We start from the raw sequence: 26,929 nt of genomic DNA on the forward strand, positions 1-26,929 counted from the left end.
AGATCTTTGTGAGTTTGAAACCTGCTTGGTCTACATAGTAAGTTCCAGGACAACCACGGGGCTATGTAGACAGATGCTGCCTTAAAAAAAAAAAAAAAAAAAAAAAAAAAAAAAAAAAAGGCCACAAATGTGAAGGAGAGGCATGGGGGGAGGGGTATCTTAGGGGAGTGGCCAGAGGGGTTGGGATGGATCGTATCAAGATACATTGTATATATGTAGAAAATTGTCAAAGATTACAATTTTTTTAAGAAAAAAAAAAGACAGGTTCTCAATTATGCAGAATATCTTGGTGAGAGCAACAGATGTTTATACAGACAGGGAAGCACACAGGTCCCAAGATATCCACATGTCAACACGTAGCCACCCCCAACTGAAACAAGGAGGGGAAGTAAGGTGGGCAGGTACAACCGAGACAGTGGCTCCTGCATGCTAGATGTGGCAGGGGAGAGGGAGGGGAAAGGGAGGATGTGGCTCTCAGAGGCCAAGGGACACGGAGCCCTAAGGATGGGGATGTGTGGGGCAGCAGTGTCTCATCTCCAGCAGACTGGGCCGAGGGTATTTCACATGTCATAGGTGACATCTAGCTGTCTGTGAGCCCCTCCCTTGTCAGAAGAGTAAGTGAGAGCATTGGGCTATGTATTAAGATACTCCTGGACGGCCTTAATTATCGGCAGTGACCCTCAGTGAGTGATGGACCCAAAGACTTAGGGTCTTCACTTGGGGACTTCCCTTATGTTGGCTCCAGTTGAAGGTTTCCCTCGAGATCAAACCCCAGTGCCCTCTCTGTCTGCAGAGGCTGCTGACTCTCAGGAACACCCTTTGAAAGGACAGGATCCCACAGAGAAGACCACTACCTTGATCGGCTCTTTCTCAACTCAAGGCTTTGGGAAAGGCTGCAAACCGTAGCTGCCCATCACAGACAAAGGACATGGGTACCACAGCCCCTCCCCAGTTAGTGATGCACGAGGAACCTGTTCTGCAGATGAAGACAGACACTCACCATTTTATGAAGTGAACCCTCTTGTTTCCTTGAAGAACAACAAACCCGAAAGGAGTGAAGGCCAGAAATGCAGCATTTCCTGACACATCCTGTAATGGAGAGAGACTGCTCACTGAGCCATAGAGGTGCAGGTATGGAAGAGAAAGGGGGGAAAACACATTGCTCTAAGTCTGCGGTAGCGGCAAACACCTTTGGTTCCAGCACTCAGGAGGTAGAGGCAGGAAGATCAGAGTTCAAGGTCATCTTCAGCTACATAGTGAGTTCCAGGCCAGCCCAGGCTGCAGGAGAAGCCAGTCTCAAAAACCATAGATGGACACCCATGCTATCTATAGGCGAAGCAGGGGAACCGCCTTTTAGTAGGCCGTTGTAAGATGTGCAGGACATTAAAGAGCACAAGTTCACAGCTTGAGTCCCAGTCCTGCTACTTGCCAGATGCGCCTCAGTGTGATGGCAACTGTACTACTGTGCCATCGATGGGGTGACATCGTACAGTGTGTGGTGATGGCACCAGCCTCTGCAGGCTGGTGTGGACAGCCAGAGAGAATGTCAAGACCATTGTATCGCTGGTGTGATTTTTAAACTAGTACGGTCACCTTGGGAAACAATTGGGAAATGGTTAGATATAGAGTTACTACATGACCCAACAATTCCACTTTTAGGGCTATGCCGAAGAGAATTTTAATGAGCCTTTAGGTGTATGGATGTTACTACTACGGCTTTTTAGAGTAGCTACACAATGTGAGCAATCCAGTCCAGCTGCAGAAGAGAATGTTCCTTCATCAACAGGCAGAAGAGCGAGTGGTAGATGGTAGTGCATCGGATATTAACCGGCAGTAAAGAGGAATGGGGTACTCATATGTACAACATGGCTGGACCTTTATGGGGGTCACAAAAATATTCTAAAATTAGATGGTAGGGGTGACTGTGAATATACTAAAAACCACTGACTGCACAAGTAAAAGGGTGAATTTTATGATAGTGTGTGTGTGTAAATGGTTACTACTCAGGCCTGTAATCCAAGGCTGAGGCAGGAAGATCCTAAATTAAAGGTGTGCCTAGGCTACAGAGTAACTTCAAGGTCAGTCTGGGTAACTCAGTAGGAAGTTAAAGAGGACTGGGGATTCAGGGGCAGAACACTTGCCTAGCATGTGTAAAGTCCTGGGTTCAATCCCAAGTACTGCCAAAACGAATCAGCTGACAGGCGGCGTATCACTGTCTCTGTTTACATAATACCATGGGATAATTACATCAGGAGAGTTTAGATGGAGACATAAGCAGCACCCCAGTGTGTCAGCACCAGGCTGGGGATTTTGCTGAGCAAGTGGGGTGAAGGCGCATCAGAAAACATGGGGCCTGGTACCCTCAGGTGGAGGATCCCAGGTGCAAGAGGTTGCCTAGTAGAGGTGACCTCAGCTTCCTTTGGATCAAGACACTGCGTCAGTCAGGCTCTGCTTTCAGGATACGTAAGTGACGATGGAGATTTCTGGAAAACCTTGCATCAAGTGGGCAGTTCTGGTTTCTCTCAGCTTCAGAGCTTGCCACCCTGGCACAGATATTTAGAGACAGGGGACCCTCGGCAGGACCCAGTGAGCCTCACCTCAAGGGAAAAAGCATTTGCCTTAAAGCTGCCTCTCAGAGTCAGGCTCGCAAGTGTGAGCATCTGGGCCCAGGAATATATGTGTGCTTTCTAAACCTTTTGGACTAACCTCATCACTACCATTTCCTCTGGGATGTGGGGAACCAGACACTTGGCCACAAAGCACAGGGTCATTTAACCCAAGGGCTTAGCAAAGGCTTTAAAAGAAGACAGAAGCCTGGTTTCTTCCGAGTCATGTGGCTGGCTTCCTCCTGCCTGTCACCAGCGCTTGGAGGTGATTGACAACAAACCAGTACAAGATGCGGCACGCAAACACGGTCCCTGACCGCCAGGAGGCCGCAGGCCTAACTTGGCTGAGTTGGCATAAACATGGATCAAGCAAGGTAGGTGACATTTGTGGGGACAATGCCAGAGGGAGGCAGCCAATCTAAGATAGAGGGTGGGCCTTGAAAAGCTTTCTGTCCCTGTGCAGGGTGGACCCGCAGACAGGGGCTGCGAGGGGCACGACCTCAGAGTGTGTGCGCTAGTGTAGAACAGGCTCACGGAAGATTTAGCAGAGGTGGTGTGAGACAGTGATGTGGCTCATGGAGGACACTGGGCTACGGCGGGGGAAGTTCGTATTTACAGGGATAAGGGAAGGCTGGAGTAGAGGTGGAAGGGTGTCTCATAAAGCTTTCTGAGGCATAGGAAAGGGTCTAGAAGGAAGAGCAGCTCAGTGATTCTCAACCTTCCTGACCCCGTGACCTTTTGATACAGTTCCACATGTATGGTGACCTCCCGACCATAAGGTTGTTTTGTTGCTACCTCACAACTGTAATTTTGCTACTGTCATGAATCGCAATGTAAATTACTCATCTTTGGAGCTTGCACAGGTATCTTTGGGCACAGATATCTGTGCTTTCTTATGGCCTTGGGAGACCTCTGTGAAAGGGTCACCCTAAGGGACTGCGACCCACAGGCTGAAAACCGCTGGGCTAGAGGGATGGGAGGGCCAGGCCTGGAGATAGTGGAGATTTCATAACAGAGAAAGTGGTGAGGAAGCGGGGTGGCTGGGCCGGCCTCTGCTGTCTCCCGGCAGAAAGGCACCGGTGCTACGGGCCTGTTAGGTCCAGGCCTGGCTGCACTGCGTGACTGTAGCCAAGCCCTTTAGTTTCTCCACATTTTAGGTAGGGCTGTTACCTCAGAAGTTCTGCATAGTGGGCGACCACGTACACTAATGGCTGTGTCGGTCTGAGCAGACTGTTGAACTTCAGACAAAACCCTAACATTTGACTTTCTTTCCCTTTGATATTGACAGCTGAGGTTCTGTAGTTAGGAAATGCGTGTGGAAACAGGTCTTCAAGCAGGAAGATCTGGATGGTCATGAACTCGAAATGATAGAAGGGATTGGTGGCTGTGACACAGTAGGAGGCGAGACCCAGGGAATGGTCAGAGGTGGGTGGTGCCGGCCAGGCTGTATGATCCAGACACCCCCAGGCAGCCTCCCTGCCCCAGACAAGGACGCTTTGGCAGAAGCACGCACAGGACCAACGTTAGCTTCTTAATCAGTCCAGGAGAACAGAGCCCAGCCGAAGCAGTCTGCTCTCATTTAATTATCAAAACGATCCCTCTTCTGTCCTCCCTGGGGCTGCATGGCCCAGATTCCCTGGGCCCAGTAATTGCCTCCCTGTTAATAGAAATCACCAGTATTTATTACACTGACTGCCAGCTTATTTCAGCTCTCCTTGTAGCAACATTAAGGGGGGTGCCTCGTAGCACATCACCAAAGCGAGGCTACTTAATGATAAGAGTGAGGACTTCTGAATTTCTCCCTGCCTCAGAGGGCTGAGAAAACACTGCCAGGGCCTAATAAAAGGACCTGAGGGTCATGGATACAGTCTGCAGTGGGGCCCTGGCATAGCCCACATGAGTATAAGGCCCAGGTCTGGGATAAAAGTCTTTCCCTTCCCCCACAGTAAGTCTCCCAGGCGTCTCTCCTATATAGCTACACAGCAGTGGAAATGATCTGAACTCAAAGTGTTGCTCTGCCTCTCAGGGCCTTATGAACTACGGCTTTCTAGTACATCGACTTTCTATAAGACAGGGAGAAGATCGCCCACCCGAGACTGGTTCAAGAGTCAGTAAAAATTAACAGGAAAGGAAAGGACCACTGGCTCTAAATGGCAAGCAGCCCATGTCAAAGTCACAGCTGAGCCAGGAGTTCATGGCTCAGAAGTGCACATGGATTTAGGTTGGACCCCAGGCTGGCTGTCAGTGCCCATGGCTTCCACGGGCAACAGCAAAGACCGTAGCTACCCAAGGTCAGCTGTCACACTCTGGGGTACTGCCTACCTACCTCTGTGTGCTGTGAATCTTACCCCTCTTACAGGAGGCCTCAAGGGGACTGGATTCTAACACTGAGATGATGACCATGCCTGTCTTTAGGACAGTTTTTCTATGTAATAAGGAAGGTTGCAAGATGTGACTTACCAGTTCAGGGAACAAGTTCTGTCACACTTATTGTTCTCTTACTCATAGTTGAGAAGGGGGGAGGTCAGAATCCAGCAAGACCCCAGTAGTTGGTTAGGACTGAAGCTTAGAGCAAGATATCCCTAACACTTCTCTTCTGTGAGGTTCCCTGCTACTTGCTGGTAATGTCTGAGCAATTTTCAGAGTAGCTAAAAGATTTTTTTTTGACAGCATCTCATTGTGTAGCCCTGACTCCAGGCTGGCCTCAAACTCACGGAGACTCATCTGCCTCTTCCTCCCAAGTGTTGGGATTAATGGCATGAGCCATGTGCTTGGCTAAATGTGTAGCCCAGATTGTCTCACAAACCTTCTGTCTCTGCATCTTTGTCAGCATATCCTGCCAGTGTGCATCATCACAACCAATTTAAACCGGTTTTGTTATACACAGGACATATTTAGGAAGCTTTGATAATTTATCACGATGACATAAAGTCTTATATCATTTACAAGGACATGTAGATGTGCCCATGACTGCCGGCCCTGAGAACATAGGCCTGTCTGGCAGTGAGCTGCCCAGTGGACAGAGGATTAGGTGAGGGGAGGAAGTTTGTGTCCCAGAATGTTCTCCAGGTTTTCATTACTTCAAAGGTAAAATGAAACCACTTCCCCAGGGCTTTGCCTTGGTGCCCCTTAGTTTTCATTCTGTTGGATCGTAGCCTCTCCCTCCAAATTCAGATGTCCTAGCTGACATGACCTTTTTTTTTTGAGACAGGGTCTTTAGAGATTAAAATTAAGCTGAGGCCATGAGGTGGAGCCCCAGTCTGGTATTAAGTGGTGTCCTTCTCAAAGGGGGGAGATTTAGACACTGACACAGAGGAGGGGATACAAGACCTAAGATGAAGGAGGATGATGGAAATCAAGCCTGATGGCTGGAACAGACCCTTCTCTCAGGGCTCTCAGAAGGAACCAACCCTACGAGCACCATAGAGCCCCACTTGCAGCCTCTTGCACAAAGGCAACAACATGTCTGCACTGTTTAAGCCACCCAGTTTGCAACAATGTTACAGTAGCCCTAGGAAAGGAACACATTCGCTCCTTTGTTAAGTTCCAGCATCCCTTCAACTGGAAGAAGACCCTGATCAGGTCACACGCTCAGTCTTAGAGCTGCTGGTACAGCACCCTTTCCCACAATGTAAAGGATACAAAAACGAGCTAAGACAGAGGCGGTAACCAGCATGTAGAACAACAGGGATGTGAGCTATAGTGGGAGGAAATGGCCAGAGCCAGGAAAGGCTGTGGATCTGTCAGGAAAGGCTGTGGATCTTGCTACTCTCAGGGTGGACTTACCAAATTCATCTCTGCAATGCCAGGAATATGTGAGTAATTACAGAAGCTTCCCGGGTGTACTGTCCCTGGTTGGGTCCTGCCTTACTCTCATAGGTACATAATGGAATCAAATGTGACTCCATTGCAGTCCCACGTGGTGACTTGTGCCACTATCAGCAATAAAACCCATTCTAGGAAAGAAACTAGATTATGGGTCAGTAAAGGGTGGACAGTTACTGGATGGCTGCTGATTGTTCCCTGTGGGGAGCTCTCCACATGTCCTTCCGATTGATTTCCACCAAATTACCCACAGCTGCCAAAGCTGGGCACTGGGTTTGGATTTGTTATTTAGATTACCTTTACCTGGGATCCTCTGACAGTGATGTGGCAGTGTGGAATCCAGAGGGGGTTCCAACACGGCACCGACACAGGCAGAGACGCTCCTGTCCACTGAACGCCTGTGGATTCTCTCTGTGCCTTGATACAGGAGACACAGTCAGTGAAGACCATGAGGGGAGTCTTACCTTACATGGGTGAGGGTCCACTCCGTAGGTCTCTAACGTCTGGGCCTTTCTTAAGAAATTCAGCTCAGATGTTGCTGGTGTTTGACCACTGGAACGAAAAGGAGATGGTCTCAGGGCTCATCCCAGCGGCTCCCCAGGGGTGAACTCCCTGTTAAGAAGTGATTGGCTGGGCAGACTGGGCTCTCTGGTGCAGCACCTTGGAAACTCGGCCTGTTTGTTATATACAGTTGAACAGGGATGTGGTTTCACATACAGCTGAATGGTGGAGGCAAGATTAGCTAATCTTGCTAGGAGCAGTCTCGGTTGGAGAGATGTCTTCAGGCTGTAAACATCTCGAGGGAAGAAAGCCACTATGGATATTTTCTACACACACTGTCCACAGTTTCCCTTGACCCTGAGGAAGGCTTTGTCATCTCTCTGAGTCTCACCTAGGATGGGAGGAGGCTTTGCCATTCCTACTGGGATGAGGCATTAAAACAAACAAACAAAAAACGACGTGATTAGAGTAGGCCACACACTCCCATTTCGGCCATAGAGTGTTCGGCTTGGTTGTAGAACCAACTTTAAAGACTCAAGTTGCCAGGCCAAACCAACTCCATCTTGGAACCGGACTCCATCTTCAAAGGAAAAAAGCCTGAGAACTTGGCCTGCAGCTGAACCCAAGCTACACCCAAGTACCAAGAAGGACCCCAGGGCTTGTCCTTGGCCAGAGTTACTTTTAGTCCGATTGTTTCAGACGAACTTTCAGACCGTTTGTGATTGTATATGGTCACCCACCTGTCGGCTTACAAGACGATCAAGTTAGATGCTTGCCAGCTGGAGTCTTGCTCCCATTCCCTATAAAACCTTGACCTGCTGAGGGTTCGAGGCTGCTCTGCCTTCCCTTCCCGTCCTGCTGGGTCAGGGTTTGGTTGGAGGGGAGCACAAGCCAGAGCTTGTAATAAAGAGACCCTAATGCTATTACATCGGAGACGGCTCCTTGGCGATCTGTTGGCGTTCATGAGTGCTTCTTGACACAACAAGGTCTGAGGTTAAAATTCAGAGTGAGGGCTGGAGAGAAGGCTCAATGGTTAAGGGCACTGACTGATCTTCTAGAAGTCCTGAGTTCAATTCCCAGCAACCACATGGTGGCTCACGACCATTTGTAATGAGATCCGATGCCTTCTGGTGTGTCTGAAGACAGCTACAGTGTACTCAAATACATAAAATAAATAAATCTAAAAAAAAAAAGGTTTTTAAAAAAAATTCAGAGTGAGGGCTACAGGGACAGCAGCAGTTAGGGGCTCTGGTTGCTATTCCAGAGGACCTGGGTTTGATCCCTAGCACCCACACATAACAGCTCCATAACGCCAGTCCCAGGGGATCTAAGTGCTCTCTTCCTGCCTCTGGGTGCTCTGTGTACACATGGTATACAGACACTCATGTAGGCAAGATATTCACATGCACAAATAAAAATTAAAAAAATAGAGAACAAAACTCAAAGTGAAGCAGGCTACATAATAAGTTGGGTGGGCTCAGTGTGAAGAGGAAGGAGCAGGAGGGACTGTCTGAGAGGACAGTCTGCTGAAATACGGATGAGGGTGGACATGGCAGTGTGTGGTATCTGGGAGGTTGAAGAAGGGGGGAGTGGGTCAGGGGTTTAAGGTAACCTGGACTATATGAGATCCTGCCTCAAAAACAAACAAACAAACAAGAGAAATAAAAACAAACAGGCAAGCAAACATCATCACCAAAACCCTAAACCGTAAAAGAAAATGCAGGGTGGGCAAGGTTAGCTGTTATGAGCTAATTTTTGTGTGTGTTTTTGTTTTGTGTGTGTGTGTGTGTGTGTGTGAGAGAGAGAGAGAGAGAGAGAGAGAGACAGACAGACAGACAGACAGAGACAGAGACACACAGAGAGAGGCAGAGAGAGATAGAGAGAGACAGACAGACAGAAAGAAAGAATGACTTGCCACAATTGGTTCTCTCCTGCCATGGGTGCCTGGATATGGAACTCAGGATGTCATGCTTAGTTAGCATCGAGTGGCCAGAGTTATGGGATTTTTTTTTTTTTAGACAGGGTCTCACAATGTCCTTGGCTGGCCTGGAACTTACTTTGGATAGGCTGGTGTTGAACTCACAGAGATCTCCCTGCCTCTCCCTCCTAAGTGCATCCGTCACCACACTCAGCTGCTGGATTTCCGAGATAACGATTTTGTGGTATTTCACAATCTGCGGTACTGCAGAGACAGGGACAACATGTCTGCAGGTAGGCTACTGCACACAGCTTTCTTGTCTGCGATGTGACATGGGCCAGCATACAAAGGGTTCAGCGTACACTGTGGGTGCCACGCAACCCTATCTACTGGCCGAAAGGGCACAGGAACGTAGGTCTCAGAAGAGTGGTAGGAGATCCTGCCATGCTTCTACACCCCACAGCTCTCCATGATGCTATTAATGGAAACAAGCTGGCCCTAGCTGTCTGAAGAGGCCTTGGCATAGCTCTCCTCCTGCCTGCCTCCTGGAACATGTAGATGAAGCCACCACAGAGTCAGTGGTGGCAGTGGCTCTGGGCTCATCTGCATGCAGAGTCCTGGAAAAGCAGACTGAGTGGGGAGGGCAGCTTGTGAAGTCATCGGCTCTGATGGCTGGCGGGCAGGAGCAAAAATTGTTCATTACTAAATATATCGTTTGCCTAAAGTCACATGGCAGAGCAGGAAGCGAGCCCACCCAAGCGAGAAGCAGGCCAGGCTCCCTCAGGTGTTCTCCTGAAGAGGCAGCGTCCCTTGGTGCTGTGACGGGCCAGCCTCTGTGCCACTTCTGGAAAGTAGATCAAGAAACAAGTCCACAGCCTGTGCCCACGGGAGCTGCCAAAGTCGCAGAAAGGAAGGAAACGCGAGCATTTTCACACTGAGTACGAGGCAGGACCTTCATCCGTGGTGTCAGGGTGAAGGCAGAGCCCTGCATCTACAGCAAACCTGAGAGGCAGCAAGGTGTTCGGAAAATGCCCAAGTGCAGATCCATGGCTTGGCACATGGCTTAGTGCCTCCTCTTCTACGACATCTTCATTCCATGTTGAAGGAATCCGCCCCTGGGAGTCGGTTAACCTCTGGAGCTAGCTCGGCGTTCTAGGGTCTTCACAGTAGGCACCCTTTCTTGAGGAATCCCTGCCTTGAACTAACTTTCTGCAGGAACGCCCCCACTACCCTAACCCTTTGAGCAGTCAGTACACCTTCTTGATGGGAGCCCACAAGCAGGTCTGTGCCATCCTGATGTTCACCACAAGGGGTCACCATTTCCCTAACAGTGACAACATGGACCGCTGGGCTCTGCACTGCTCTGGTCTGGTCACAGCAGACACTGACAGTCTGCAAATACTAAGGAAGCTTTGGGTTATGGTTTGCTTGAGCGAAGATGAAGGTTTTGGAGGCCATGCCATGGTGTGGTAGGCTCTGGTTTAGTTCAGTAATATGAGAAGCACCCTGTCCACCCCGCACAGTCCTTTCTCAGAACAGCAAATCATGAACCCTGTTACAGGTTAAGAATTTGCAGTGAATGTATTCCCATTCTCATCCACTGCCCTATTGCAACTCTCCCATAGACACAGAGAATTGGTTTGGTTTATTTTCTCCTAGAACACTCTTCCGTGAGTGATTCAGGGTGTGAGTACAATTTGTGACTTTCTTGCTTCACTTTAAAGTGTCTTTATTTCTTCATTTATGGAAATAATGAAGAAAAATAAAAATAAACAAAATTCTTGAGTGCAGTTTAAATTTAATCTATCATTTTTTTCCCCGAGCTGAGGACCGAACCCAGGGCCTTGTGCTTGCTAGGCAAGCGCTCTACCACTGAGCTAAATCCCCAACTCCTTTAATCTATCTTTTATAGGTTGATTAATGCCTTTTTTTTTTTTAGATTATTGCTTAACTGTCTTAATAACTCCAAAGTCCTAAGAGGAAAATGAATTGTAATATATTAAAACGGAGTCCCAGCTTCTTGTTAGTTGATTGCATTCCTTTGCTTCAAGTAGTTTCTCTGTCTGAAACCTGTGTTCTAGCGTCATACATGATGGAGAGTTCTGACACTCTACCACCGATCTCTAAAATCACTCGCTACAGAAAGCCTATTTCACAAGGGTGAGGCTGCATTGATGTTGTCTATGGCTCTGTCCAGCAGGGGTAGGCTCAGCCAGGCTGAGGAACAGCCACTGCGTCTCTGGTGCAGGCGTCTCAGGGTGAGCTGAAGCTGCCGTCTCTAAACCAAAGCCCTAGACGTAAGTCAGGGAGACCCTTGGGCAGTTCACCATCTCCCATCCAAGCAAGAGCCAGGTCCCATCATGCTTCGCTTCCAAGATGAGACAAGATAGGGAACATTCAAAATGGTTTGGCTGAGACTGGAGTGTCCTATTTAAGCCCTAGCCTAAACTGCTCTTGGTGAAGCACCAGGAGAAGGCTGTGCTGACAGTGGATCCCTGAAAATTAGACCCTTGGATCACCACTGCTGGGAGCATCACTCTGTGTACTCTCTGAGGGCAGAGGACACAGCCCAGAGCTGTGTGCTCAGTGGCCAGGGCCCTGAGGGAGTGTCACGTACCTGAGTTCAGTCTTGTGAATCTCGGCGATTTTCTTTTCCAGTTTCTCTGAATGTTTCGGGAAAAACTGGAACTTGGAGCTGTAGCCCTCTGGGTGCTTTCCCGGGTCATAATCCCCAATCTCGGCTTTTCAAAGGCAGGGAAAAGAAAACAACGATATTAGCACACAGCTCAGAGGCCGAGGCAGACCCTGAGCTTGGCCCTTGGCTGCTAAGAAGGCAGGACCACGGGGAGGGGATGTGTGCCTTCCTTTCCCCACTGTACACTCTGGGTTGAGATCAAGTCAAAGCAGAGAGATAATACGACTGGCCCTGTTCTCTAAGGCCACAAGTAAATCTGCAATAAAGGAGCGGAAGCCTGTAGCATGCTCCTCAGCCATTCAGCTCCACAGGAAGGCTTGGGAGCCATGCTGAGTGGCACCAGCACACAGTGGGCTTGGTCAGGATGACAGGAACTGCTGGGAGCCAGGTTGGATACCCAAATCCCATCCTGAAGATTTGAGTAGGCACAAGAGAAGTTGCTGACTGAGTCTCCATCCCAGTTCAGCACTCAACCCTCAGTCCACACAGAACAGGATGACTACGTTCAGTGTTCACTGTGGCTCACCATACAGGCCCTTCTAAGAGGCCTGCTGCTATGGAAATGGTTATTACCCAGGAACCAAGTACAGGAGCATCGTATTCTAAGGCTGATTTTTCATTCCTACGACCAATGCCATGACCAGGAAGTTCATGCCTACAGCTTCAGGGCCTCTGGGAGCTCATGTGGCCACAGTCTTTTGTTCACCCAGTCAGAAACCAGTGTTCTCCACATAAGGTGCCCCGCTTGAATGGTAGCTCAGAAAAGGAAAGAGGAGCTTTCCAGCAGCTTCCTGGTTACCCCTCTCCCTCTCTCACAGAGCCAAGTGCACTTCAGCTGAGGCAGGGCAAATATTGGGAGGCCAGCAAGGCACAGTGCTTTGGTCCTGTGCTTACCCGACCGTGAGACACGTCAGACCTGTGGTAAGAGGAGCTCTGGCTCTGAGGCTATTCCAGTGCCAGTCCAGTACATGTCACAGCCGGGCACAGTGCTTTCCCTGCAACTATGCCACCTTCCAAGTTATCCAAGTGAGGCACTGGTAAATGTCTGTAGCCCCAAGTCCTGGGGAGTCTGAGGCAGGAGAATCAATCACTGAGCCCAGGAATTCAAGTCCAGCGGGGACAGCATAGTGAGACTTTAATTCAAAAGCAAAACAAAACAAAACAAAAACCAAGTAACAAAAATCCAGCCAAACTCCAAATTCCTTGGATATTTCTGTGGTTTAACAAAAGAGACTGCTTTCCTTGAGGTAAGTGTAACCTTGAACCCTTGAGGTCATTTACTTTGATTTATTTACTTTTATTTGAAAAGTTTCAAGGGGAAAATGTTGATGTTGGCCACCAAATACTTTTTTGGAAAAAAAAAAAAAATCTGATGTCATTATCAGGATGGGCCTGAGGAAATGACTTTGTTAAAAAGTTTACCATGGCAACCAGAACAGGCCAGACTTCCTTTCAAAGGGAGAGGGGGGTCTCTGGGTGCCTCCCCATTAGACTGGCACTGGAATGGCCCCCTCAGAGCCAGAGCCCCTGAGGGGCTCACTTCCCTCCTCATACCGTAGGTCTGACATTTCTCCTGCCAGCAAGCTCTTTGCAGGTTCTCCATTAGTTGCTTCTGAGAGTTTCCTGACTCACAATCAGGGGTTCATGGTTTTAATGGGAACTTCATGGTTTTATGTCCAAAACAATGCTGTGGTTAATGACAGTTTCAGGCAGGAGGACTAAGAATATTCTGAGGGGTGGCCCTTGAGTACCCTCAGCGTTTTGTGAGAGAAGGGCCTGGCTGATGCCCCACACTTTCCTGACAGATTACCACAGCTGGTCTGGAAAACAGCACCAAGAAGCTCAGCTCTTCCTCGTCAGCATCAAGAAATGGCTTCTCACTTGAGAATACTTGAAACATTGAACACTCTCAGCAGAGAGCTCTGCAAAATAGATACCAGGATCCCATCGTGCCTCAGACCTCGGCGAGTCGCAGGAGGGTGGGAGCAGGTGGTTCCTGATTACTCCCCAGTATCCCAGAAACACTAGCATGCCGGGTACAGCATAAGCCCACAGAGGTCAAGATGACTCAGGGGGCTGGCCATGGGGCCTTAGGTACAGGAGGGCGCTGGGCTTTTTGGCTCTGGATGGCCCAGGCAAAACCCTTTAACTTAGACACTGCTTCAAGTTAGAAACTGTTTTGATCTAAGAAGTCGTCATCTGTGGTAAATGGAATAATGTAATAAGGACTTAGCATGAAAAGAAAATTTATTCTGTCCAAAGTCATTACCTTGAAGGATATAGGCCGCTAACAAGGCAGCATCTGATGTTTTACAGAGAAGACGGCCGTGGTAGAGATCCCTTTTGATCTGCAGGAAGACTAAGTACCTGTGGAGACAACGGAAAATGAACTAGAAAGGATTGCTTTCACTGCTTTAAAGACACAAATATGTAATGTAAGCCTATCAAAATCCTTGTCAGGGCATTTTTCCTACATTATTTTTTTTTCCCATACCATAGAACAAATACATTTTCCATTTCCGTGCAGGCTCTCAAGACGCTTTGCTCTGCACTGTTAATGTTGAAGGTTCAGATCAATACCTTATTTCTATGGCTCAGCGCAGATATATCACTTCCTGGTATAAGGTATCGCCCAAGCCCCCGTTCCTTGCCGCCTCCACAGTGCTGGGATCTAGAGGAGCCAGCCTCTGGCCGTCTGATACAACCGGAAAAAACGGTGCCATCAGAGACGGGGAAATGGGCCTGCCTTGGCCGCTGGCGGAGTAAAGGAATGGTGGGTAAAGGAAGAGGACAAAGGAAGAGATCGGGTGAGGCTTTCAGTCGATGTCCCCCTGCGAATTATGGGCAGAGGCCAATCAGATCTCTCCAAATCCAAATAAAAAGTGAGACGCGAGGCTGAGATAGCTTTGGTGGCTAAGAACGGCTGCTGTCTATGCTTGGTCCCCAGAATCCACACTGGGTGACACAACCTGTTGATAGCTCGTTCCAGAGTATCTGACCTTTGACACCTCCTCTAGATGCACCCCACCACACACACTTTAAATGAGTTAAAAATGTGAGAAGTGGTACATGTGAGAGCACAAAAGCAGGGCCTGTGGCTAACATCTCTTAGAACACGGAGTGTACATGTGAGGTAGAGGTAGGGTATCAGGAAGAGGAGTCGTCCCTTCTCCGAGCTCCCGTCCGGTAGGACCGATGCTGCATGATTCACCACTCATAGCTCGTTTCATTCTTACCCAGCACTGTGAAATAGGTGTTACTACTACCTCCACTTTGTCCAGATAAAGCTCAGGCTTTAGTGGTTTTCTCACAGACACACAACTACATGGCAAAGGCCAGATCCAAATTCATAATGTCAGGACCTTGGCTCTTTACCACCGAATGATCCTGTCCTCTGAGACTGTAACTGCTCTGTGGTGTCTCAGGCAGCTGGACGGCCCCTGACACAGTGGGATGGTCTGGAAATATCTTTACCAAGAGTGTGCTGACAGATGACCACGCTCTCACAAGTCTCCCAACAAGAGCAGACCTAAGGCTACAAGGCACATCAGTCCCTTGAGTGGGTCCCGTGGCCAGGAGGCCCCTGTGGTGGGTCAAAAATACAACCTTGGGGGCTGGAGAGATGGCTCAGTGGTTAAGAGCACTGACTGCTCTTCCAGAGGTCCTGAGTTCAAATCCCAGCAACCACATGGTGGCTCACAACCATCTGTAGTGGAATCTGATGCCCTCTTCTGGTGTATCTGAAGACAGTGACGGTTTACTCACATGTATTAAGTAAACACACAAATAAATCTTAAAAAATACAACCTTGGCTCTTTCACATACTTGTTTCATGAGATAATGCTTGATCCTCACCTCTGAGTAGGTGCGGGTCTTAGTGCTTTGCTATTAGTGACAAAACGGAAGTGACTGGCTTGTCACCGAGTCAACCCCTGCTTTGTTCTTTCTCTTGAGAACACTTACACTGCCCTGCTGAAAGGCCCTTGGTGGACAGGGGGTGCTGTCTGCCATCAGTCACATGAATGCCTTTAGATGAATCAAGTCCCAGCCATTTCATGACTGATCTTGAGCTGGAAGCTACCGGCTTCTCAACCCATACAAGGCCTGAGATGGCCAGTTACCCTAAGCTAGGGTTGACAGACTTTGTTAGACAGCCACATATGACCACGGCACCCCTGGGGAGCAAGGAGGAATGGAATGTGATCCCCTTCAGTTCCACTGACTTCGAGCAGCAGAATTTAAGGCCTCTTTGGCTAATTGGCTTCCTCTGTTTTAAACTCAGTCTGAACTACTTGTCCAATTAATCATGTAAAAATGGGGGGGGTGAGAGAGATAGAGAGAGAGAGGGAGAGAGAGAGGAAGAGAGAGAGAGAGAGAGAGAGAGAGAGAGAGAGAGAGAGCCATCACCATCTACAGTACAACTTTTGGAGGAAGTGGAGTGTGAGCTCTGGGTACCAAGAATGGAGACTCAGTCAAGATCAGGCAGCTGTCCAAGGCCCCCTTGCCTTGCTACTCCAAGTACAGTGTCCACCAGCAGTACTGGTATTATTTGGAGCCTGCACCTTATACCAAGCTCCTCACGTGACATGCCCATAAGAGGCAGAGTCCGAGGAAATGCAGAAGTAACCCTGTGACCAAGGTATCATTGTGACCACGTCCATACATGGTACCTTCCCCAAGGCAAAAGAAAGGGAAGGAGTTCTGCCTGGCAGTTCGTAAGAGCCCTTCCTCTCCTTTACCAAACCCACTTGGCCCAAATATTCGCCAAGAAACACTGGCGTCATGCAGAGTGACTGCTTAAGACGGATCTAACCAACCCAGCCTGTCTGCACTCTGCTTCCCACAGTGAAATGCCACACGGTGTGTGGGAGAGGCGAGCTAGCGAGTACTTCCCTGCCTTTCCGTTCCAGCTCCCACCTTCCACAGGTTTTGGCAGGATGTGGATAGAACCTTTGCCCCCAACCATTGCTCACTTCCTGGGCTTAGATTCATATATCATTCCTTTCTTGCTGCTCATCTGCGACTGAAATCTGGACTAATGGAGGTGTTTCAAACAGAACCCACAGGCCTAGATGGTGATTCTCTATGTCAGACTGAGGAACGTTCCCCCAGGGTAGCATGTCAGAGGTGCTCCTGTGGTCTGAGAGAGCTGCTCTAGAGTTTCTGAGGTGCCTGGCTTCCTCACACAGAAGATGGCTGCTTAACATTGCTGTGGGTCGGCCCCTGACAGCTTTTCCTGGTGAGCTGGAATGTATGCAGCTTTGTGTGGCTGGGAGACCTTTGGGTTTCTGATGTTATTAGCACGGCTGCAAGGCCTCAGGGGTGAGGAGACAAAAACTCTCAAGCAATGCCAGGGCAAATGGAGGGAAGGAAGAAAGGGCACCACCGTATGCCCTAAGGAAAAGCAGTCATTAGACCACAGCCAGAGGTGAGCTCACAGAACCATCCACCAACATCTTCATGAGGTCCCCTTGGTTTTCTCCCACAGTGGTGTCCAGAAAGTTTTGGGTTGACTTGGTGCTGAAACCGATCACAGCATCATTGAGCCCATGCCCGCGAGACTCCAGCGCCCTCCCACCACACAAGGCCTACGGGGTTATCTTGGTGTATGGGGCTCTGTCATCAGGACAATGGTGTTTGCCAGATGAGGAATCAGCCACCAGGCCTGCCGGCCGGGTCCAGCCAAGAGCTCTTGCTCCTCAGAGCCAGAGTTAAGGAGCAGAAGTCCCTCAGTTCTTCGCTGAAGAGACATATCCAGGGATGTGTCATGACTTGTCCAGTGTCACCCATCTCAGTCTGTGTCCAGAGCTTTTGCTAGCCTGCAGTAATTCATCTATCTACCAGAGGAGAGAGCAGCACCAAAGTGTCACCAGAGAGCAGTTCACAGTGGTTCAGAGAGGAAATCAGAGACAATCTTTTTCAAAAGTTCATGTATATATATATTCTTTAATACATATATTCCTTCTATACAATATGTATATATGTATAAATGTATGTATGTGTATATATACATATACATACATACATACATACATATATATATGTATATATATATATATGAATTTATATATGGGCTGGAGAGATGGCTCAGTGGTTAAGAACACTTGCTTCTCTTTCAGAGAATCTGAGTTCAGTTCCCACAAGGCTGTTCATTATTGCCTGAGACTCCAGCTCCAGAGGATTCAATGTCTGCTTCTAGTTTCTGTGGGCACACACACTGATTTCTAAAACAAAGGTTTTATTTTCTATTTGTGTGTGTGTTGGGGTTGGGGGACAGCTCGTGAGAGTTGGTTCTTTCCTTCCCACAGGGTGGTGCCAGGGATTGAACTCGGACCTCCAGGCTTGTCAGCGAGTGCCTTTCTCTGCTGAACCCTACCGCTTGGGTGAACCCTCCACCTTGGGCACGCAGGCCTCTCTTACTGCTGCTGCTGTTCTATGTCGGCAAGCCTCTAGCGGGTCCTCCCCACCTATCCTGCTGAGTGCTGAGCCTGGGATTTCACGTGCCCGTGGGATGGAATTCAGCGTGTTCAGGGTTGCTCAGCGAGCATGTTTACCCTGCGCCATCTCACTGACTGTGGCCGGTTGGCTTGCTTTGTTTGTAAAGCTTTGCTTATCTCTTTCTGTCCTTCATAAGGCCAGTGGCATCACAGGTACTCGAGCGTAGAAACTGGTCACCCTGTCCCAGTGACATATCAAGGAAGGGAGACAGATGAGCAGCAGGAAACAAAACCCCAATGCCTGCCCCTCTCCGTGAGCACACACCATGCCCCAAAGTCTGCTGTTGCATATACACTGCCTCTTCAGGCCTCAAGGACTCCACCAGTAGCTGCCGTTTCTGTCCCATTTTCATACACAAGGAAACTGAGGGCCAACAAGGACTGCTATTTGCCCTGTCCCGTAACTAAAAATAATCTGAGATTTAAATCCAGCTCCTGCTGATTTCTTAGCCAGGGGTTGGCATGCAGGGTCTGCTGGTGTACTTTCTAATAGAGCCAGGTTTTACTGGAATACGGCCTTGATCACTCATTCATGCATCGTCTGTGGCTGCTTCCGAAAGGCGCTGATGGAACCGAGTAGTTGTGACACAGACCATATGGTTCCAAAAGCCCAAAACACTCATTTTCTGTCCCCTTCCGGAAAGGTTTGGCAATCCATGGTAGCCTAATGGAGCCTCAAATAATATTAATTGAAAGAATAAGCAACTGGGGACTCCATGCGCTGATGCACACGTTCATTCTACCGAATCCCTTTAACGCCTGCTGTGTGCCGGGCCCTCCGCCTCCTGGTGAGGTGCGGCTGTGCTCATACTCTGTTTCCTTCTGGCACTTGGTCTCTCAGAGCTCACCCGCCTGTGGTCCCTGGTAAAAGCAACACCTGGTGCCCAAGCCTTCATTTTCTTGACCCCATCCCCAGTTTAGACAAGAAAATCTATTTATTATTTATAAAAAAACAAAAGGAGGTTAACCAGGATTTGGAAACTAAGTCTGTGCTGTGGGAAGGTCTCAGTGGATAAGGTGAGGTAGAGGTTTTCACTCTTGGCTCACCCCTTCCTTCCCTTCTTAGCCTCGTTCCACAGAAGTGGCTGAGGTGGCAGTGAAATTTAGGAGTGAGATTGCCAGGAAAAAAAAAAAAACCAGACCCGACACACTGACAACTAAATTAGTTGGCAGCAAGGTGGGATGATGTGACGAGGGGCTCAGAGCCAGGAATGAATTATGGGTTCTGAGTGAGGCTGGGGCAGGTACCCGCTCTCCTCAGATCAGTAGGGATGCGAACGAGACATTTGGAGCTAATCCCATGGCTTCATGGAATATTCCAGAGAGGGGAAAAAACTGCAAATCAGGCCAGGCACCCTGTGGTTCATACCACCGATGGGCGAATGGATGAACAGTGCAGAATACTGCACTCTGGGGAAGGAAGGCTAGTGATGTAGAGTGAGAAGGGATTGTCTGAGATGTGCATGGGGATGTATGCAGTTGGCAGAGAGGCTGACACACTTGCCACTGTCCTTGAAGTGCACTTCACTCAGTGCACGGCTCCCTGGGGGCTGGAGGTGTACCCAGAAGTGTAAGACCCTTTACTGGGCATGGAGATACAAGGCTGTAGTCTCAGCGCTAGGGAGGTGGAGGTATGGAGAATTGTGAGTTCAAGACCAGCCTAGGCTACCATAGAGGCACTCTCAAAAACAACAAAACAAACCTAAGCCCAAACGGAGCCCTGCCTGGACTTATTTACAATCTACAGAATCTGTGATAATAAAAGCTTAGTTTGTTTATATGTCTAACTACTTGGTTTTGTGGCTAGGAGTCTTTATTGATCATATCCATCCACAACCACCTCCCTCCAACTTCCCCCACCTGACCGACCACAAAGTTTCGCTTCCTTTTTTTAATTTAAAAAGTTCTTATGTGTATAGGTGTTTTGTCTGTAACTGTCCCTTTGTATTAGATGCATGCGTGATACCAAGAACTAGAGCTGTAGGTGGCTGTAAGCCACTGTGTGCTCATAAGCAGACCTGCATCCCCTGGAAGAACGGCCAGTGCTCTGAACCACTGAGCCAGCCCTCCAGCCCTCAAAGTCTCTTTTCATTGTCTCTCTCTTTCTCTTTGTCTGTCTCTATCTCTCTATCTCTGTCTGTCTCTCTGTGTCTGTGTGTCTGTCTGTGAGTACATGCATTCACAGTGTGTGCAGGTGTCCTTAGGGGACAGAGGTGTCAGATCACATAGGAGCAGAAGTTACTGACCGTTGTGAGCTGTCCAATGCAATTAATTATTATTATTAATTTGTTTTTCTTTTATAAACATTAAGGAGGAGGAGGAGGATGATGACAAAAAAGAGAAATAGGAGAGGGAGGAGGAGGGGGAGGAGGAGATATGGTGATGGTGGTGATGATGGTGATGATGATGGTGGTGGTGGTGGTGGTGATGATGATGATGATGATGATGATGATGATGATGATGATGATGATATAGGGACTTAAGAGATGGCTCAGTGGTTAAGGTACCTGCTACTCGGTCATGAAAACTGGCATTTAGATTCCAGCACCATATTACAAGCTTGTAACTTTAGCACTGAAAGATCTGGTTACCTCTTTTGGCCTCTGTGTGGGAACAGGCATGTACCCACTCACATACTTGTATATATACACTCATGTGTACACACACACACACACACACACACACACACACACACACACAATAGTAAACTGGTTAATCCCCCCCACAGTTTGCAGATGGGGATCACCACCCTCATTCTGGGAACTGTCCAGAGGTTACTGAGGTTGGATAATATATGGCCAAGCCCCTGGGCCACCAGGACCATGTGGCTTCTTGGTAGGAGGGTCAGTATGTTAAGATAATGCAGTTACTTTTGATTTTTTAAAAACTGGATTATGAGCCCACAAAAGCAAAGAAACCCGGGGTTGGGGTTTGGGCCCAGGGGTAGAGCGCTTGCCTAGAAAGCAAAAGGCCCGGGGTTCGGCCCCCAGCTCCAAAAAAAAGAAAAAAAAAAAAAAAAGAAAGCCAAGAAAACCATTAGACAACCTCGTGTCTGGGGGCAGTCACAAAACTGTTAGACTAATCCCTTTCGGACCCTCTGTGGGGTCAATGAAAGAGAGCACAGGGGATGCTGCTGGTGGTAGGAGGGGGTGCTGGCTTTCACAACAAGTATCAAGCTTGGTCTGACCTGGACAGGAGTGGACAGGGCCTGCTCTGGCACTCAGCAGAGAGAAGGGTGCTCAAGTCATGAGAGGGAGTAACGCCTTGACAAAATGTTCTTCCAGTTGATGAGCATAGTGGCCCTGTCCCCATGGATCTGTGAAGCTACAGGGCTGTCCCCTGAGACAGTGGGAGTCACTTTTAGTCCCATGCAGATGAGCAGAACTCACAGTTCTCACAGTCACACCAATGTCCCCTGTGCTTTATAGTTGGGTACACACAGAGAAAACAAGGAAGTTCAGGACCCAGAACAGATCTCAAGGCTTTCCAGGACAAGCAGCTTCTATGATGGGCAGTTACCTCTGTTCTGACTTTGCCTTCTCTAAGGCAGGGGGAGGGGCTAGTGGCTTTTCTTCTTTAATGTTCCCACCTGCCACAAGTGGTTTGCTGAGGACAGACTAAGGGATCCCAGCAGCACAGTTTCTGAACTTCTGAAGCAAGGCTTAGCATGCGTCTGGTTCAGATGTGGGGCGGCTGTAGGATAGAGGCCTTTTCTCTTTCTCCAGGGGAAAAGACAGGGCTTATAGCATGCCTGCCCCAGAGCATGGTTCCTAAAATGAAGAAAGCTTTGTGTGTGAAGGTTAAAGTTGTATTTAAGTTTAAATTACTGTGCTTAAGGGCTCTATAATACAAAAATGCCTCTAGCCAGTGAGCCCCATTTGCCCAAGGACAGATAACAGGTTGCTGGGGGCTGTTGTTATGTAAGACGGCAAATTGGTTGTTTTCACTTCTGTAAACAAGACTGGTTGCCTCAACTGCACAGGATGTGCTTGATCACACACAGGTGAGAGGTACTTAGACAGGACATATGCCAGGCTGTATGCTTGCCCCTGACTGTATGAAGGCAGGAAGTACGTAGCCTTGTAGGTTGGACTAACATCATCTGGGGCCATTCTCTGGGCATCCCAGGTAGGGTCCTGGCCAGTTGCCACTGTCCTGGCCAGTAGTTAACAAAGCTTGCTTCAAATTTGTCTCACAAATGTGGTAGCAGTCTTATTCTCGCCCAGTGCGATTAACACATGCACCTGTCCAAACAGCACACTAGGATCTACCTGTTTGGATTCAGACTCACAGTGTTTCCCACCCCGACTTTTATGTCACGCCTTGGTACTTGGGCCACTGGAGACTATTTCCAAACCTGAAATCAAGCAGCAACACCAAGGTTCGCTCCAAAACCATCACTGGAGCACATTATAGGCAAGGGGAAAACTGCCTTTGAGCAATTAGTTACTCCAGCTCCCTTGTAGAGCGAGCAATTAGAGACCCAAAAGAAAGTGCGAAGTTCCCAGAGGCTGGGAGCAAAGAAAGTGGGAGGCACCAACACACAGAAACAGGTTCTACCCAGAAAGCACTCCTCCAGAGAGAACTGGGTACTTCCAGATCCAAGGCTCCCACCCTGCCCAACAGCTGCAACGGCTGGGAACTGCTTCCTTACCTGGTTATTTCCTCTTTCAGGGCAGCGGGGTCCGCAGGGTAAAACTTCACACGGAAGCACATGGTGAATGGAGGCTGGGCTGCAGAGGAAGAGGTGTCTGTTAGGAGAGACCCTCTCAAGGAGGTGACCAGGTTCCCCTCCTTCCGGCATGCACAGGCCCCTGAACCATAAGGGAAGACGTCCTTTGTGGAGCTAGACAGAAGGCTCAGCATCAGGAGCGCTGACTGAGGACCCAGGTTCAATTCCTAGCACCCACGTGGTTGCTTGCAGCCATCTATAACTCTACGTCCAGGGGATCTGATGGCCTTCACAGGTACCAGGCCCACATATGACACACAGACACACATTCATGTAGGCTAAACACCCATGTACATAAAATAACTTAAAGCCCTTTCATGGGTACACTAGAACAATAGGCAGTTACATATATAGACCATACCTTACTATCCTTGGGGGTTCCTCCCTCCCTCCCAAGGGTAAATCTTAGCTTCTTTTGGAATACTTACACCTTAGCTGCTTCACCACTGACTTTGTAAACTCCAACCAATGCTGAAACAGAGAGCACAAGACAAGACAACCCTCATGAGAAGCGGTGTTACACGCAACCTGTTTTAGCCTATTGAAATGGCGAGACAGAGGCCCTCTTCCTGGAAGCTTACCAATAGATGTTTGGAGAGGGAAGTTATGTTCAGAAATAAGTACCTGTGATGGGCCAGCCGTGAAGAAGAAGAAAATGGCTTCAGGTGCCATTCCCAGGCTTCCTGGAGACACCTCGCAAAGCAGGGTGTCACAGCTTTGAGCCCGTTCCTGACAGGCCCACAGCAGAGATAACTATGCATGTATGTAATAGTGTGCTTGGCTTGAGCAGGGAGCTGCTGGGCTCAAGGTTTGGCGTGTGCTGTGCTAAACGCCAACTTCTTTTGGCAAAGGAGTGGGATGGAGGGTACTGGTGGCAACTCTCAAAAGGACGGACAAGAAGAGATTTCAGAATGGAGAGGAGAGGGAGTCGGCTGGTGGATACTCCATGTTTGTCTGAGTAATGTAGGTAACCAATGCTTGTGTTACTCAGGATTTCCTGGCATGCAAGGATGGTGGAAGACTTAGTTTCTTGGGATAATTACCTGTAACCAGTGTGCAGGATAATATCCTGACCCAGGTGTGGTTTTTTTTTTTTTAATATCATGTGTATTGCATGTATGTCGGAGTAAAGAGATCAGTTCCTTTGGAACTGGAGTTATAGACAGTGGTGAAGGGCCATGTGGATGCTAGGAATTGAACCTGGGCCCTCTAGAAAAGCAGTCAGTGCTCTTAACTGCTGAGCCATCTCTCCAGCCCACCTCCTCATGGATTTTTTATAGCTAAAATATAGTCAAACTACAGTTTCATTTTCCTCCACAGTACTTAAGTTTGAGGGAAGGCAATGAGGTCATTCTAACTTTCTTCTTTTTAAAAGATGTGTGTGTGTGTGTGTGTGTGTGTGTGTGTGTGTGTGTGTGTGTGTGTGTGTATGTGTGTGCAGGCCAGAAGAGGGTGTCAGAAACCCCAAAGCTAGAGTTAATGGTGGTTGTAAGCTCCCCATGTGGGTGCTGAGAACCAAACCTGAGTCTTCTGGAAGAGCAAGAAAGTGCTGTTAACAGCTGAGCCATCTCTCCAGCTCCAATCACTGTAGATCAGTTCCCCAAACCTCTGTGGGTTCTGGATAACATTCATGGCTGACGCTTGCTGCTTTTACACTAGGCAAGCATTGTCGACTGGCAGAGAGCTAAAATTGCTATTATTTGGGGTCTGATTGCTTGGAAGTAGTTTAAAGATTCTAGCTGTAAGTTCCCAGAGGACGGAACTGACTTCTTTAACATATAATTACCAGGGCCTAGCATGTGGGGCAACTCGTAGGTGTGGAGTAGGCAAAGGGTTAGGTTTCAGGAGCCTCTATCCTGGCTCCTTCTGCTTAGTGTACTGTCTTGGCAGAGACTTTCTTCTACAGGAAAGCAGCCAAGGCCATGCAGACAGCATCCTGGTCTCCCTCAGCTCCCAGCTCTCACCTTCTAGGCTGGGCTGTGGGTCATGTAGTTAATGGACCCACTAAGAGTCCGTACGTCAGCACCACATGGATAATCTGGGCTGACATTCTGCTCTCTTGCCTCCTCTGATCCGAGCTCCCATGAGGCTGGCAACTTATTACAGCCACTCAGCGTGGTTAAGAGGCCCTTCTCACATTACACGGCCCACCGCAGCTCTGCTTCGCAGGGAAGCAGAAGTAAGAGGTGCAATTGCACAGAAGCGACTGGGGCTGCAGCTTTGCCTGGGCAGGTGCAGGAGGCCCCTCTGGTTCAAAGCACGCTAGGGCTGTATAGGGCGGAGAACACAGCAGGTGTGGGGCATGTAGGACACAGACCTTTAGATGGACAGGTAAGAGAAATAAGATAGAAATAATAAAGACAGAGATGATAAGATCTGACTGAGCTGTGATCGCCAGAGGGCTCATGAGCTCAGTTACAAGGAACCTACCCCGCCACCCTCCCGCAGTAGCAAGAGACAGCTTTTGTTTGGACTGTGCTGAGAACCCAGGAGAGGAGAAGCTGGAGAACATCGGGAAGGCTTGGAAAATTGTCACAGCTCGTCTGAGGGATTTTAGAGATCCAGTGGAGAAATCTTGAGGTTGTCCCAGCAATATGGTGATGGCATCTGTGGACTGAGTCCCAGAATTAATAGCAAACTCAGAACATGAGGCAGGATCAGGAAGAGAGCAAGATTCAGAGGAAAACGGGTCAAAATGGAACACTCTTCATGCTTTGAGGCTTGAAAGGGTCTAAAAAGACTGAAGAGAGGACGCTGAGCTGAAACAGAGGGCAAGGAATGAGGCAGCTCCTCCAGGAAAGGTGGAGAGGTGGGAACCCCAGGACACCCAGTGAGCAAACAGTGATGACAGTCAATGTGAGCTGTTGAGACCACATTGGAGCCAGGGGAGGAGACTTTCCTCACACCTCTGGGAACAAGGAGTTCACTTCCTGTATCTCTACCATGAATTAGTGGATTTAGATTAAGTCTCATCATAGGTGGTTTAAGACCTCCCAGGACTCTCATAGCCTTCTCTGGTCCATGTTCCTTTTCTGAGGCTCAGAATCATCCCTACTTGGGCTACTTTGTGACTTTAGCATTATACCTCAGAAACCACAGAGTCTACAGAACCAGACAGTCCTGGCCTCCAGATTGGCCTTGCCACTTACTCTGGTTGGACAACCTGTCTTAATCTATTCATCTGGAGTCTCAACATTGGCCTTAAAGGTTGCTTGATGGAACATGTGTAGAGCTCTTGATTTAGCACCAGGTACCACTTGGTGCTCGGTCTACATCAGCCTGATGGGGCTTAGCTTACAGCAGACTCTCTGTAAAGGGACTGTCTCTTCTTTCAGTCTTCTCTTGTTCGCCCTCCTTTAATGTGGGTCAACTCCACAGTCATCCTTTTCTCAAGCACATCCTACCCTAACTGAAAAAATGATCAACAGGACATATTTGCCCCTTGACTTTTTATACCATCAGCTCTGGGACAAATAAGGAGATCTTGGGGTATATATACCACTCCCCGGGAGAGAGCACTTAGCTCAAACAAATACTGGCAGAAAAGAAAAACCAACATCCCAAACTTCCACTATTTCATGGAGAATGGATACATATTAAAGTGAGGACAGTTCGGTTTCTTGCTCTCTGGGCACTTAGTGGCTGCATGCTAAGGTCCAGAGCTAAGGGCAGCATGTCAACAGAGCAGAGCCATGGGCAGACTTTGAGGATAAGTCTCCATGATGTTGCTTACAGCTCTACCAGGCAGGGAGAGGCGAGATAAATACGTGAAGAGTGGGGACCGGGCTAGTCAGAGGAAAAGGGCATGGTAGGTGTCTTAAGAGTCTTTTCTAAAACTCACATCTTCAGTACAGAACCCTAAACAGGATCCGAAGGACAAAGTGGCTCAGACAACCAAAAGATGAACAGCCTCTGTCTGTGGCTGTGAACTCTCCCTCAGCATCCGTCACTCTGGGTAGCACAGATGCTGTGCTTTTTAATGGCCTGAGACCTGAGATGATAACAGAGACAGTGATGTTTGAGGCTGTGGAGGAAATCTTGGACCTAGCAAAGGAGGCCCTACAGTATTTATGAAGCTCTGGAGGATTTGGTATGATGTTTGTGGAGACCGGAGCTTGGGTGGTGAGTGAGCAGGAGTGCACAGCCTGCACGTGT

General features: G+C 48.7%; 1 protein-coding gene across 3 annotated transcripts in view; it reads right to left on the reverse strand.

Annotated features, from left to right (window-relative positions):
* The window catches only part of Frmd5 (FERM domain containing 5), a 260,405-nt gene that overhangs the window by 13,440 nt on the left and 220,036 nt on the right, over positions 1–26,929 (reverse strand). For all 3 annotated transcript variants that reach the window (XM_032904080.1, XM_032904079.1, XM_032904078.1), the window contains exons 3-8: positions 23,203–23,245; positions 22,697–22,775; positions 13,815–13,912; positions 11,468–11,591; positions 6,896–6,983; positions 1,001–1,089 (exon numbers count right to left, since the gene is read on the reverse strand). In XM_032904080.1, the coding sequence (XP_032759971.1) occupies positions 1,001–1,089; positions 6,896–6,983; positions 11,468–11,591; positions 13,815–13,912; positions 22,697–22,775; positions 23,203–23,245 (521 nt within the window). The remainder of the gene's footprint in view (positions 1–1,000; positions 1,090–6,895; positions 6,984–11,467; positions 11,592–13,814; positions 13,913–22,696; positions 22,776–23,202; positions 23,246–26,929) is intronic.

This window comes from Rattus rattus, chromosome 5 (genome assembly GCF_011064425.1).
Source record: "Rattus rattus isolate New Zealand chromosome 5, Rrattus_CSIRO_v1, whole genome shotgun sequence".
Lineage (NCBI taxonomy): Eukaryota > Metazoa > Chordata > Mammalia > Rodentia > Muridae > Rattus > Rattus rattus.